The sequence below is a fragment of the Ruditapes philippinarum genome, unplaced genomic scaffold, assembly GCF_026571515.1.
Source record: "Ruditapes philippinarum isolate M1 unplaced genomic scaffold, ASM2657151v2 ctg23_1_1_1_1, whole genome shotgun sequence".
Taxonomy (NCBI): domain Eukaryota; kingdom Metazoa; phylum Mollusca; class Bivalvia; order Venerida; family Veneridae; genus Ruditapes; species Ruditapes philippinarum.
Genome location: NW_026864815.1, coordinates 469207 through 485957, shown reverse-complemented (window position 1 = coordinate 485957; position 16751 = coordinate 469207). Strand labels below are relative to the sequence as shown.

General features: G+C 33.3%; 1 protein-coding gene across 1 annotated transcript in view; it reads right to left on the bottom strand.

Moving 5' to 3' along the window:
* Positions 1 to 7289: 7289 nt before the first annotated feature.
* Positions 7290 to 16751, bottom strand: part of LOC132726933 (uncharacterized) — a 42901-nt gene continuing 33439 nt past the window's right edge. The window contains exons 31-35 of the mRNA XM_060712348.1: positions 10838 to 10983; positions 10514 to 10673; positions 9412 to 9482; positions 8743 to 8900; positions 7290 to 8437 (exon numbers count right to left, since the gene is read on the bottom strand). Coding sequence (XP_060568331.1) covers positions 7417 to 8437; positions 8743 to 8900; positions 9412 to 9482; positions 10514 to 10673; positions 10838 to 10983 — 1556 coding nt within the window. The 3' untranslated portion in view covers positions 7290 to 7416. The remainder of the gene's footprint in view (positions 8438 to 8742; positions 8901 to 9411; positions 9483 to 10513; positions 10674 to 10837; positions 10984 to 16751) is intronic.

Below are 16751 nucleotides of genomic sequence, written 5' to 3'. Positions count from 1 at the left end.
TGAATATATTTTTGCGCATGCGTGCAAGGACGAAAGTCCCCAACGTTAACAAGGTCACGTTTTGACAAAACACAGGTGAAAATGATTTCAAATAAAAACTTTTTGTACATATTTCCGAACTGACACTTAGATTTTGTCTCGTTCATACTCCAATCTGCTTGATTTGAAATCAATTTTTAAAGAATGCAAGGAAAAATAAAGCATTTAAACGAAAAATACAGGTACTGCTTCTGCGCGGGAACTGCTCGTATGCCAGTATAGTTCATAGTCGGAGAGTGTTTATGAAGAACGTATACTTTCTTCATATCTTCACACTGCTATAAAGATGGTGGTAATAATTGCGTTGATGTATTTGCCTATCATTGTCCCAACTTTTATAACCGAGTTATTTTTTTAATCTGATAACTAAGTAAATGTTAAGGAAAAGAAAAACTGAATTCCTAAATAAAAAAATAAAATGTTGCAGGTTTGGTTTTTTATTGACATGCAATTAGATAGAATCATCAACGTGAACCCGTGACACGTCAACAAACGTCAGCGATATTGTTTTCTTGCATAGCAAACTGGCGTTTCCGTGGGTTTTACCCATGTCGGAATTTTCATCTGGCATGGAGGGTGCCAGGTGAGTCGCGTGCCATACAACAACGTCATTTTAACGCATTTTATGAATGAACCGCGTTAAAATGACGTCATGTTAGAAGGGAACTATGTGCTTAAGATGACGTCATTTCACCACTGTTGTTAAAGCTGTAAATTTATACGCCATTGTAAGAAAATAGTTTAATTTCCATGAACAAATATCTTATTTGAGGATAACATTTTAAATATAAATATATTGCAGAATTATGCAGATATACAATATCTAATATGTTTCGATTCGGATCGAAAAATCCTCCTCGGAATACCATGGTCGTACTCAGGAAGTCTATACGCAGCGTCATAGATATACCATGAATATATGCCCTTATCTAACATCACTTCTGCTTCATAACATGAATTAGTATGTTAGAAATATTTAAACATACATGTTTTTTTAGAAAATACGTTAATATCCTAAATTTACATTTCAGTTCTTGTATCTGCTACGCAAGTGTGTAAACTTCATTAAAAGCCTTAATTATGAAAAATTTGCCATTTCAGGACAAAGAACAAGTTCAATTACAGTTAGAACAAAAGTCAAGTTAAATCATATATTAAAAACTTTTTGTCACACTAGATTTCCGAAACTAAGGCATTAATTTTGAATCTCGTGCTCCCAACTTTAGTTTGTCTATTCTCTAATCAAGAAAAAGCATTCAAAACTCGTACTTAGCGCAGGAACTCTCGCTTGCGTTGTTTAACATCGAAAGTTTGAAGAACTATATTACTTTTCTCAACTGCTATAAAATGGTGAACAGAATTGCGTGGTTTAGATTCATTGTAATCTTTTACATTATTTTCTGTACAAGTAAATTTCAGGCGAACAACTATTTAATAAAACAAATAAAATGTTGCGCTGTTGAGTCTTTGTTTAATCTGACATCGCAGTGTTACTATGATTCAATCAAGTTATATGCCGATCGTTCAACATAATCGTTCGTACGAAATTATATTATCTTATTACAACTCAGTTCAATTGTTTACCATTATTTATCATTGATGGAGGTGTCAAAGTATTCCTCCATAAACTGTTCATATCAAAAACCTTCTTACGCATATTGACCCTAGTTAAAATGGTCAGTAGAAGGACTACTAATGCAGCTTCACAGTGAACCAGAGAATGTGCGAATTTGCGCTAGTTTACTTAAGTGTAAATTTAACGCCATTTAATTTATGATGACAATTACATGTTCTGAACAAATATCTATGACAATAAACATTAATGATAAAGCATAAGGGTAATACATAGCAAATACAAAACTATCAATTATTGCATGACGAATATCGTCTGGGACCGTGTCTATCTTATCAGAGCTCAACCTTTCAATTTTGCGTTTGAAATTCTGGAAATTTCATTACCTTTCCCGTTTCGATATCCTTCAAAAGGATTTAGTTTGGCTTTAAAATTTCAAGCCGATTCAAACACAATTTTGGTAGAGCCGAGATTTTTGGGTCGGTTTTCAATTGAATTAAACAAAACTCAAACATATAATTTATATAAAAGCAACATTAACCATTCATTACTAAGCTTTCCAAAACACAGGCTCAATCCAACCGAGCTTAAAACATTTTCAATTTTGTCTTTTTATTGGCGTTATTTGGGTATTCCGTTTTTCTCTTTTTTATAAAAAAGAGTAATTACCACAGTTCTGTTTTCTGCCTTGAAGAAATGGTTTAAAGGTAAGCGGTGGTCTAGTGGCTTATGTGTCTGCCTCTCAGTCCAGAGATGATGGGTTCGAACCCAATTCGGTTATCAACATTAACAACGTTGTTTGTGCCGTGTGGAGGCTGTAAAAGCTCGCCCCGTACATTCAATCCAAAATGTTATTTTTCCGATCCTTAAAGATGTTTTAAATTGTCTTTTGACGTCTTATCTGTGATATGCAGGCTTCATAACCTCCGATCCCCTTTCAAAATTCGATTTTATTTAGTTCCTACCATTGTTTTCTCTTTTAGGGCACGCGCATTTTTTTTGATTGGGGACCATTTGTTGCTTTTTTGGCACTTACGTGTCACATTGAAGTTTCCATGATAACCGCCATATGAACTCATCTGCGAATGTTTCAAAATTCAAAATTGTACCAGTTTATGTTGAATGTTAAATTCTACTTAAGCCGGTGCTCAAACCGAGCCTGCAACATTTTCAATTTTTTGCCGTGTTGGGCTTTCTTTAGGAATTCTTATTTTCTCCATCCTACTAAGTTGCATTCGAGTGATTAATATATAAAGTTGCAAGAACTTGTTTCGCAATTTCAAAATAACAAATGGAACATGTCAGAATCTATAGTGAAATATAATAAAACTGGACACGTTTCATTGGACGCCGACAAAATTCGCTAGAACACTTTGAGACAATGGTTCAGTGAAAAACTTAATTGGAATTCAAAAAATATGATAGGGATAGATGAGATTCATTTTGACATTTGATGGACAAGTAAGATGTTACACATGGAAGAAAAAAACTTAGTATATTCTATTATAATGTGAAAAAAGAAAATGATCAAATTCAAAATAAGAAAACAGAAGCCAATAATGACGACAGTCAATGGATGACATTCTCTACCAAAAATAAGCAACAGACGACTATCGACATGGAGTAAAACAGGATACCAAGCAAAAACAGGACATGGAATAGGACCATAGCCCTTAAAATATGCAACAGGTCACTTGGCAACAGTAGTTCTGTTAAACTTGGCATAACATTTTGGAAAATGTTGATTGACTTGTATACAAAGTAAATCTAAAAACTACATATGTCAAAATGTATACTGCACAGGTAAATTCGTTTATCAATGTGTGATTTCCTACCAAGTGTCACAAAGGACAAAGATGAACAAGTTTATTATATCTTAATATATTCTTCTCACTCCTTTGTTAAAAGATTGCCTCTAAGAATGCCTGCAGTTTAAGAAATATTTGAGTTTTGGAAACGAATGCCTGTATAAAAGAAATATTTTGGTATATATTTTCTTTAAGCTAATGCTGCACGCATGAAACTTTTGCCAAACTGTTCAAAGCATAAGAATGAAGCATAATATTTAATATGTTACCAAACAACTTTTTTCTGTTTGCGTACATTATCATGTCTGTCATATATCAAAACATTCTATGTTACGGCAGTATCGAGAATCAGTAATAAGCGTATGCTTATAACAACATAATATTACCTTTTGAAGATAGCTTCATAACCTTTAAAAGGGAAAGAGATAATAATAATCATTGAAAACAAAACAATTTACTTTTGGTTTCTGTGGCGGAGTTGTATCAACTGTTACACCATTAGTCTCATGCGAGGATGCCAAAAGTGCCCTATTAAGTGCTGTCACATGCAATGAATATGACGCACCATCTCTCAATGATAACCCATCAACAGAAGAAGATATTTTCGTACTCGAAGGTGAAGCGGGGTTATATATATTGTACTGGCTGTCCTTTGGCCAGAATTTCTGCTTTACACCATATCTTGTTTCATAAATGACAACTCTGTATTCCTTAATGCCTGACTCGATATCTTGAAATTCAAACATGACATCCAATCTTTCATTGTTACTTTGGTACGCCGCGGCTTTATCATTATCGGTTATTCCTACAATATAGCATGGTGAAATAAGTGTATACTTAGATGATATTGTTATCAAATTTGATTGCATCTTAATCTGATCAAGTTTATGATTTACCAGTGAATAATTGATAGTCTTTAGATTGATATAAACTTATTTAAAGGAAGGAGTATATATACATGTTTTACTATTGTTGTATAAGTGTGATTTTTATACTACATTTTAACAATAAAATAATTGACCTTTAAGAATAGGCGATGTCAAATCCACATCAAAACCATTGCTTTTTGATGCATTTTCAAGATCAGCACCATTTACGCCATGGACAGTAAATTTAACTTTATCTTTATGTTCCATCGATATTGTATGATCTTCAAATTCCGTTGCATTTCCAGCGTCAAATGTTCCTCTTTTCTCGTTATTTATGACAACATCTACCTTGTAGTGATCAATACCACTTTCTGGGTCGTAATAAGCATTCCAATTTAAAAACTTGGAAACTGTTTCTGAACTAAAATTAAGTTCACCTCCGTAAGTTTTACCATCTTTTACGTGGCCAGCTATCGGATGTGTCACATCAACAAGAACTGTAAATAAACATTTGAAAAATGTGAAGTATTTTGAAGAAAAAATCCTTCAGGAAACAAAAGTTGATGGAATATCTTTATGACAAAAACTTAACTTTAAGAATCTTCATTTCCAAATGAGTTTCTCTGTCATTTAGAATGAGTCCATGTATGATTATTATAGGGAATGTAAGACAACTTTACTTAAGTTTGTATCAAGAATAATTTATAACTACGTGTACCTCCATCGGAAGAACTATTTGCTGACTTTGAATTTAAAGCATTATTGTAAGCAAACACTGTAGAGTAATACACCCGGTTATGAGCTAAACTTGCATTCGTGCATGCTGATTTCTTGTATCTTGTCAGATTATGGAACTTTACAATATTGTCGTCGCCAGGTTTGGTACCAACACCCCATAGGAATCTTTATGTTGGCAAAATAAAACAGAAATGAAAATAAATGATTATATGAAAAAAAAAAATAATCAAATTATATTCTATGTGACACTTTTTATATTATTCTTTAGGAGTCAAAAGCTTCCTCATTTTTACTAAAATCAAATTAAAATACATGTATAGATTGGCGTTTTAAATACAAAAAAATATGTAAAGATATATCAGCATGGTAAATGTACGTAATAAAATCATTTAAAATGAATTCGATTACCTATCTAGTCCTGACTCTGGATCAAAAAAGTCAATCCATTGAGCACATATTTCATCATCGTCTGCCTGAAAAGCTCTGTCATTACCGAGACGTTCTCCATCTAGAACATTACCAGAAATTGGTGGAGACTTGTCTATCAGTATTGGTTCATCTCCGTGTCCAGCCGTGAATAGTTCAACTAAAATCAAAAGCATTTACAGACATGTGTACATCTAACTTATACTTACAAGTGACGTCATTTGTGAATTAAATTATCAAGAAATAAATCATAAGACATCAATTATAAGACACCCATTAAATCTAAAGTCAAACAACTTTAATATAGTTATAATAAGCGGAATATACCATTATTTGTTACTCTAATACGAATCCATGCTGGTATTCCCTCTTGTAAACCAAGCTCTTCTACAGCTACGAAAGGATCATCCCTGTCCATTGATGCATGGAGACTGTATGGCTTTAACTGCACGTCATACTTAGTTTTACCGAGACCGAATTCAGCGTCAGATATTTTAGAAAGCTCGTCTGTGGCGTTATAGTATATAGCAATAAGGTCAAAATCCTCATCGTAAATGATATCTGTTACACCGTTAAAAACAGGAGGAGTTGTATCAACGGTGAATGGAGTAGAATGGCATACTGTCGTAACAAGTGATCCACCAAGTTCTGCACCATTTAAAGCTTGCACTGTTACATAGTAATGACCGTCTTCCAAATGAATCCCTTTATGAAATCCAGAATCTGTCCAGAATTTCTTGCTTGTTAAATGTGCATAAGGGTCATTGAATTTGACAACATCTGTGCCGCAAACATTTCTTCCGACGGCCCATGTAAATCCCCACAATCCGCTTTCGTCATCGTGGAAGCCTTTCCAGTTGGCTGCACAAACATATGAATGCAATTTTAAATCGTTTCGATTCTAAGTTGCAACCTCTGGGACATACTTTTTCTTAATTGTTAAAACATATCAATGTTAAGCTTTGATCATAGTATCAGTAACATTTTGTAATAGACCCTCCAATGAGGACAAAACTTTAAAAACATAGTTTGAATATTTTACATAGCTCAAATAGAGCTCGCTCACAAAACGGTAAAATAAGGAAATGAAAATAAAGATATACGTGTATACTCGGACACAAAATTGATTTTAAGTACAATTCTTAGTCCGATTTTAAGTTTAAATCATTTATACGTTTTTCATTCAGGTCATTTTGAGAGAAAAATAATCTTTAAAAACGGAATGAGCGAATGATAAAAAACTTAAACCCAAATATAAATCTCGAAAAATATTTTTCTTCAAGTAATGTCATAAATACCTAAATGAAGCGACTTTTAGATGTCCATATTTGTAATAAAGGTCCATTAAGATGCAATAACCTTTCATAATGCCTGTACTTTATCTATTTATCTATTTATGCAAGTTTCACTTCTATTACAATAAATGGTTTGCAGTCATATTATAGATACGCGAATGTTTTCTACTCAAGACTTACCTGACACATAATGATTAGTCAGAGTGTAAAGTTCGTCAAACAAAGGCTTGTGTCCGTTGAAAACTGTGCCCGAGCCTTTACCATCTATGATTATTCTAAACAAAAAACATAAATTATAGGAATTCAACATATAATTCATGTCTTAATTTACGGATAGTTCCTTCATAGTTCATTCGAAGTGATGATATTGATCTATGTAACATTAAGTAATTCATATTTAAAAAATAATGTAAACACGTAAAAGCCTTGCGATTCAAAGTGCACAACACATACTTCCTTAAAGAATATAATTCAATGCATTTTACCTATGATTGTTTTCCCAAGTGACGTCGATACATTGCTGGGTTACAGCTGCGTTACATTTATCAGCCCGTAAGATATCTTGACGTGCATTCTTAATTATACCAGGTTCAGGTGGAGTAAAATCTACCATTGTTCCTTCGCCTACAAGATAAGCATCATAGCCTAGAACGTTCCTAACTTTTGTGTTAACAAAAGTATGTTGAACCATGTGTCAGCGGCAAACCAGAATATTCTATTGGTGTATGATAACCACTACCAAGTCTTTCGTAGTTACTGTATGTACCACTTATGCGTAGGTAAGCATTAGCACCTTGTACAACATCATGTAAGTCACATGTCTCCGAGTGATGTTCATAGTCAAAGGACACACAGTTCGATCCATAGCTAATGCATATCTGAGCACACGCCTCTGCATCAGGGGTATTCTTCGACGTTAGAATCCATGCCACCAACTTTCCCTCCCTAGGAATTGTGAAATGTTTTAACGCACCGTTTACTCCATTTCGTGTTGTAGAATGATCAAGTCGAAGCACCTGCCAATCCACAAATTGAGACCCAAATTGTCCGGGACTAAAACCTACAGCTTTGTAGTGTGTTTCTACCAATGGACTGTCTTCAAAGGCTACGACTGACGCTATGATTTTATTTGGATGACTAGAAAACTTGTAAGGATGTTCCACTCTTCCGTCTGGCAGGGTGCTATCATATGTGTTTAGGAAACATTGACTTATCGAAGACAAGCCTTGACTATTTTGTGCCTTGACTGACCAGTATAAAGGTATTCCTCCCGGAAGTTTTGACGGTACCATGAGCGAATTACCTCCCATATCAGTCCAGTCAACGAGGTTTGTTCCACCACGATGTGTTCCAATCGCATAGAATAATTTTACCTCACTGACCTCATCTTGTGCGTGCATTTCTATTCTAAAAGCTGGATCGTAGTACGGTCTTCCGAAAACTTGTTGTACAATACATCCTCTAGTTCCAGACCTTTTTCTCCTTTCATTAATAGTATTAGGTAAAACTGCAGGAGGAGAAGGGTCGTCATCTCGTTTCTTCTTGTGGAAAATATTTTTGCGGATTGTTGGAACAGAATATTCCCAAAGCAGACCTTCAAACACGGTCACCCGCGTAAAGAGAAGATTTAACTCTGCAAAAGCTTTTAGCTGAAGACGCAGAGGTGTTAACACCATGTCCATTTTTGCCCTGTAATGCACAAAAAAGGAAGACTGGTACTTAAAATGAACATAAACATTTTACCTTTTCATCGGATACCCTAAGGATCAAATCTTGTCGAGAAATAAAAGTTACCGAACCAAATTTATTTTAAATGTAAACAACTAATTTTATTTTTCTTCATAATTATACAATATCAAAAGCTCAATTGCAAAGTATATTTTTGAAGTATTGATTCTTAATAAATGCCCTGCTAATGGAACTACTTTTCGACAGACTATTACCAACATTTATCGGTATTTCATACCTTTTATTTATGGTTTAAAAAATCATACCCGACATCAATAGGATATTTTGAGAAGACAAGTTCTGTTGTCATGGGGAATTTGGTTTCCATTAAATATCCTATTAAACGTATTCCTCCCCTTGCAATGAATATGTCAACAGCGGCATCGCCCCACACTTTACCACCTACCCAGGGTGTCAAAGTTAACTGATAAAATAAAAATGCAAAGTCATAATAAATGTATGTTGCTTTGATTTAATATAATATTTTGTTTTGAATTGTGTTAATTTTCCGTAAAGAAAATGTTATAATAAAGGCATTACATGTATACCAATAAATAATGATCGTATTTTAGATTCCGTAGTCGCCAATGCAGATCTTTAAAATAAGTTCTTATCATAACATTTTACAATTCGGTGCATCAGCTTTAGGCCTAATCGATATCATGAAATCAAATAATACGCATGTTCCTTTGTTGCTTTGATCTTTACCTTTGTTTTAATACTTATATCCAAGATGCGATGCTACTGTGTCTTCATGATTACACTTAAATGTTTCATACCGGGAAAAAAATAATAAAAACAAGTTCGAGTCTTTCTGTTTTTCTTTTTAAATTCAATTTATTAAGTAATCTCAATCAAATTAAAATTTGTACATTCTTCTATTATCAAACATAGCTTTAATCATCGCTTTACTACAAATTTGGTCATAGTTTTACCTGTGTTGTCATACTGAGTACACAAAGTCCAACTTTAACACCCAAACCGACACTTCCACCAGCACCAAATCCTGTGAATGTAATCAAATAACCAAATTAGATTCATTTTTGTTTCAACAGTGTTAGACATATGAAAAATCACCAAAGTCTGTGACATTTTATCAGCTTGTTATGCAATAACAATAACGTTTACATAAGGTTTCAAGTGCTATACAAAAAAAGTTGTATACATAGTGAACATATACGATTCTTTTTCTATCGCACAATTTAAATAACTATAAATGAATTTCCCGAAACTCCTCATATTTTATGTATCATATATATTATCCTTGTTTTTAACTTGAGAGATTGTTCAAGAAAAAATGCACTATAACATTTTGCAGACATCCGTATCTACTGGCATATTTACGTACTAAGGCATATTTCATAAAAGTCAAGTATAATAATAATAATAATAATAATAATAATAATAATAATAATAATAGCAATAATAACAATAATGATAATAATTATGTGTAATAACTGATGAGTTTAAAAAACATCTTTGACAGGGAAATAAGACTTGTTCTTTTTCTTAAGTTGTGACCTTGACCAAATGACCTTTCGATTAAAGGGGGTCTCCTACAAGCCATGGGAAATGTTACTACAATGTTTTTTACCAAGTTAGTCGTTATATATTACTTATGATCAACCTAAAGATATGATGAGCATGACTGTAAAAATAAATTTTTTAAATACTTTACTCCGATGAATTCCCCTAATTTGGAATTGGAGCAGAGTTATACCGGGAACTTACCATAGTTTTAGGAAATGAGCCGTGTTAGGACAAAACCAACATAATGCGTTTGCGACCAGCATGGATCCAGACCAGCCTGCGCATCCGCGCAGTCTGATCAGAATCCATGCTGTTCGCTATCAGTTTCTCTACTTGTTATAGGGTTGGTAAGCGAACAGCATGGATCCTGATCAGACTGCGCGGATGTGCAGGCTGGTCTGGATCCATGCTGGTCGCAAACCCATTATGTTGGTTTTGTCGTGACGCGGCTCAAATTATGAAGGCGCAACAGACTACAACAATAAATAGTTATATAAAATAATATACCTAGCGAGAGAGGAACAGGTCCAACCATGAAATGTTGTCGAACATCGAAGAATACTATGTCAAACGGTGGAACAGGAATATTTGCACTAACACAGAAATCTACTTTATTTTTAAACTCTTTCCCTATTTCGCCAAGTTTGTCTGCAAGGTCTTTCATAAGCTGAAATTAAAAGCAAACCTTAAGATGCAAGAGCTGCATCAACTGCATTTACAGAACAAACCAAACTGTATAACGATTTATATCTGTAATTTTAAACAAAAATGAAAGGAAAATATTGTTGTTTTTATCTCTAAAACTCTTAATAATAATAATTTTTTTTTTACCTCTTTAACAACCGTATCCCTTACATCTTCTAAAACCTTTGTAACGTTATGATCTAATAACATATACTCTCCAAGCTGTGCCACGAAGGTTGGTATTGACATGTCAAGAATGTGTGCCTTGTTTTTTATAGAGCACGAACTGGTCGCTGAAAACACCGAATATTATTATTGTTAATGTTTATGCTTTCTATGGCATTTCTAATATGTTGAGTGATAAACTTAAAAAGGAACATAACGAGTGCTCTCATTTGAAATGTAATATCTTTTTTCCATGTTCACAAGTTTTAAAGTATTATTTACGAACTTCTTGATCAACGTAAACCATGAAATTGTAAATCAAACAAATACAAATGAGCCGCGCCACGACAAAACCAACGTAATGTGTTTGCGACCAGCATGGATCCAGACCAGCCTGCGCCTCCGCGCAGTCTGATCAGCATCCATGCTGTTCGCTTACAAACCTTATTACAAGTAGTGAAACTGATAGCGAACAGCATGGATCCTGATCAGACTGTGCGGAGGATCAGGCTGGTCTGGATCCATGCTGGTCTCAAACCCACTATGCTGGTTTTGTCATGGCACGGCTCAAATGTTTTGTTGAAACAAAAGTAAAATAATATCAAGTTAAGTAGGGACATTTAAAAATAATACGTATGATTTTGCTTTAAGTATCATTTTGAATTACTGTGATAAAACAGTAGCTTTTTTGTCAACGCCTAATGTAATTATTGGATCAGAAAACAAATTAAAATCCAAACCTTCATTAGATATAAATATAGAAGGTACACGCCTGAGTCAAACGATATCACGGAAATAATTTGGTATTTACATGTAATTAGATGAAAACTTGAAATGAAATATCCAAATAAAGCATGTCTGTAATAAATTACAAAAACAAATTGCTCTCTTAAAGCGTATATCGTACTTTTTATTCGCTGACACAAATGTTTTAGAATGCCTATATTTTACCTTGTTTTCATTATGGTTGTATTATATAGATTTTACTTGCAACAGAACTGAATTTGAAAAAAATGAATAAACTGCAGAAATGCACAGCAAAGATTATATTGTGTAAACTAGTTAAAACGCCACCTTTACAAATTTTCCTTGAATTAAACTGATTAACTTTTGAAAATAGATGCACGTATAATGCTGCATTATTAATATCTATACAAGGATTGACTTGTTCTAAATTCCAGATATCCTAGTGTTCTCGAAAAATGAAACATATACACTTACATCAACTTACTAATAAAACATAATACATGTATAACCTAATACAAAATATGTTAAAATATCTTTTAGAAATAAAGCTATGCAAGTTTGGAATAATTTACATTTATTTATTAAAGAATCTTCCTCTCTATATGTTTTTTTAAAGAAATATGAAAAACTTTTTACTTAATTTACAATTAAAATGATTCTGGTGAATGCATGTGTCTGTCAATTTACGAGTAAATGTATGTTGTTTATATTTTTATATGTGTGTACATACTGTGATTTTCTTTATCTTGTTTAATTGAAGACCATATTGTAAATAAGACATGTATTTCTTAATATGTTACCATCATAAAATAAAGTGTTTATCATCATCATCATCATCATCATCATCATCATCATCATCATCATTATTATCATCATTATTATTATTATGTCAAGATTCGAGGAAGTCCAGGGCAAAGGGGTCCGACACATTTGGGTGTGTTCATATAGTGTAATTAACTTACACAAGCAATTTGACAAAAAAATATATGGACTTATATTTTATAAAGTCTCTATATAAAATATTTGTCCATATATTTTTTGTCAAATTGCTTGTGTAAGTTAATTACACTATATGAACACACCAAAGTGTGTCGGACCCCTTTGGTCCAGAGATGTTATGAAATGATTACTAATGATACCTCGGATAAAAGACACTTTAAAGATCTTGCATGTATGTTATCATTAAGGTTGTTACCACACTTAAGAGAAATTTTTTATAGGTATATAACTATGCTTCTAAAACAATTTTCAAAAATCGAAGAATATGTAAAAAATGTACTGCAGATTTTTGTCTACATTTAATTTATATGTAATCATTAAAATGTATGCATTCATTTCGTTTTGAAAACGTTGACTTAAGACTTTATAGAAAATAAATTTCTAATTACGTCCCTTTATTAATATGAAATGTAAATACGGTAATATCTTTACAAATAATTCTTTTTGGAACTTACAATATTGATAAATCTTCATTTGAGCTTATATTTATGATAAACCATAAAAGAATTGAGTTATAGGATCTTTAAAGACGCACCTGAATGCCATTGATGATGATGATATGTCACTGACAACATTGATCACGAAACGTAATGCTAGCGATTATATTGCACAATAAGAAATACTTTTACAACTGTAAAACCTGTTGAGCTGCGTGTTCTTTATTCGGTCATATTGTACAGTATGCGAATAAGTAAATATCATGCTCATTTATCTTTCATATAATTTTTCAGGAAAAAAAAATATTCACACAAAATTTATAAATGATGTCATTCCTTCCGTAGTGTAAGCGTATATTACAACGAAGCACATTCTGTGGCCTATCACGGAGCGCATATAAAAGAAGAAAAAAAAACATATAAAAGCTTTGCTAACTCATTTTGTGAGCGTACTTTCTTATTTTTAGGTATAGAGTATGTATCGTTTTCAAACAAACTATCAGTTTTACTTGCTAGTACATGTGTACTTAATAGAGGACTTTATTATTCTTGCTAGTCCTTATTAGTCCTACAAACACATTATTTTTATCAATTATTCAAAAGTTTGAGCTGTTAATGATATAAGAAAATGTAAGCCTATAGTGTATACCCCTTATGCATTTATTCCGCTTTAAAAATAGTTAAAAAGCCTAGAACTGCTGTCAGCTGCATTGAAACTTGTGGCTGTGAGTTCAACCCCCAGTAGGGGGCAACTTTTTATCAGACATAATTATCTGTTGTATCACTACTATATATTTAGCACCTACCATGTATTGTAAAGTAAATCTATTTAGAATTGTTGTAAGAATTAAGTTCATATCATATACAAAGAAACACCCTTTTTCCAGTTATTTGTAAACCCACATTCTCATTATTAATATCTATACAATTATGTCACAATAGCAAAATAAACAGTATGACATAAATCACGAAAATGAGTAGGTTTTTTTTCCACGAAAACAAAAAGCCTGAATCCAATCCCCTCACATTATGACATGTCAAGTATTTATTGATTCAAGTACTTCTAATTATTGGATTCACACCGGAAAAACGTGTGTGTTGTATACATTATAACATGATGAGTATACACTACATCAGTAAATCAAGCCACGCCCTTTATATTTGCACAAACCATCGGTTGACATACACCACATATTATACAACGTTAACATCAATTGGAAATTAACAGCACGATTACTTGGCGGGCAAAAACGTACTGAAACCTATTATGTTGAATGTGCGCAGAAATATTTACGAAAAACTAGTGGTTAAGTTTCTAAAACGAGATTATTCGATTAATCGCCGACTTAAGGCTCCGATTTATTAGTAAAATGAGAACTTCTCCTCAACAATTACGTATACAGTACGTACAGGCACATATGGTATCAATTAAGCGACTAGAAACGGACTTAATTGTTATCATTGTAATACTCATGGAATAAAATTATTTCGAAGATGAATATTATTTTGTACTCATATAACCTTGTTAGACTTATAATCAGAAACATTACAAAACCTATTACTTATATTAAATTTACATTCATCTGTATAACCTCAGCACTTGATGGTTTCTTTATAGTATGCATGACCAACACATAAGAGAGCAACGATCAACATGGCGGCATTTAATAAACTCAGCCAACACAATCCAGCAACACAGAACCACCGGCACGGAACCAAGCAGGACACCGAAATAAAATAGGAGGAAGCAAAACAGACAAAGCATCTTATCAAATGCATTGATTTTAGAATAGAAAAATCTGAGTTAATATGCTATGTTTATAGCTGGCGTTAGGTATGTAAAGGACCATGAATTCGGATCACTACACATACTACCTAGTATAGACTAATAAACATACTATAGAACTTCGAAAAAATAGGCTCATGTTTGAATATAAAGGCACACTGATTATTGAAAATAGGCGTATACTTTCTTTGATACAAATTATTTTCGAAAAAACAAAACAAAAAAAACAACAAAAAAACAAGAGGGCCATGATGGCCCTGAGGTTGCTCACCTGTATATAAGCCCCCCCCCCAATGTTGCAGGGCCAATTTAACCCAAGGGCTTTTATTTGCACAAACTTGGTAGACACCCGTAAGAAGATGTTTCATGCTAAACTTCTAAGCTCTAGCTCATTGGGCTTTTTAAAAGAAGATTTTGTTTTTAAGTTTTTACTATACACATATAGTTAAAAACAATGACACCCCTGGGGCCGGGCCAGTTTTGACCCCATGGCTTTTATTTGAACAAACTTTGTAGACACTTACTAGAAGATGTTTCATGCTTAATATCTAAACTCTAGCTATTTGGTTTTTTTCAAAGAAGATTTTTTAAGTTTTTGCTATACACATATAAGGAAAATCAATGACCCCCTGGGGCGGTGCAAATTTTGACCCCATGGCTTTTATTTGAACAAACTTGGTAGACACCTATCAGAACATGTTTGATGCTAAATATCTTAGCCATAGCTCTTCGAGTTCTTTAAAAGAAGATTTTTTAAGTTTTTACTATATCCATATAGGGAAATCAATGACCCCCCGGGGCGGGGCCAATTTTGACCCCAGGGCTTTTATTTGAACAAACTTGGTAGACACTTATTAGAACATGTTTCATGCTAAATATCTTAGCTCTAACTCTTTCGGTTCTTTAAAAGAAGATTTTTTAAGTTTTTACTATATGCATATAGGGAAAATCAATGACCGCCTGGGGCGGGGCCAATTTTGACCCCAGGGCTTTTATTTGAACAAACTTGGTAGACACCTATTAGAACATGTTTGATGCTCAATATCTTAGCCATAGCTCTTTGAGTTCTTTAAAAGAAGATTTTTTAAGTTTTTACTATATGCATATAGGGAAAATCTATGACCCCTCGGGGCGGGGCCAATTTTGACCCCAGGGCTTTTATTTGAACAAACTTGGTAGACACTCACTAGAAGATGTTTCATGCCAAATATCTAAGCTCTAGCTCTTATAATTTTTTTAAAAGAAGATATTTAAAGTTTTTTCTTTCGGTTGCCATGGCAACCAGAGTTCTGCATGGAATTAAATTCTTTGAACAATTTTTAAAGGTGACCACCAAAGGAACATTCCTGTGAAGTTTGGATGAAATTGGCTTAGTGGTTTATGAGGAGATGTCATTTAAAGTAAAAGTTTACGGACGGACGACGGACGGACGGACGGACGACAGACGGACGCCGGACGAAAAGCGATCACAAAAGCTCACCCTGTCACTTTGTGACAGGTGAGCTAAAAAGTAGCACTGAACATGCAGTAATGTGTTGTTAAGATGGCAAAATGTAAACAAAGTACTATTTTGATTTCTATACAAAATACTAATTCACTATAATTATACCAATTGCCAACAATGCTAAAGATGTAAAAGGTAGTTCATAGTTCATGTATGTAGCAAATTAGTATATTTTTTGGAAACTAACAAGATTACAAAAATAAACAGTTTTTGCGAATTAAAAGTGACAGCATTTCCAAGGCATAATGAGCCTTTAACAAAATGGTTAACAGATGCCAACAACAAAAGATGCTCTGAACATACTGTACCTTCTTCTACAAAAACTGACAAAGCAAAATACTATTTTTTTCCAAGTTTCAATCAGTTTTAGTCACCTGCTAAATTTTAAATTTCTTTCTGTCTTTCTGAGCCATCAAACAATCA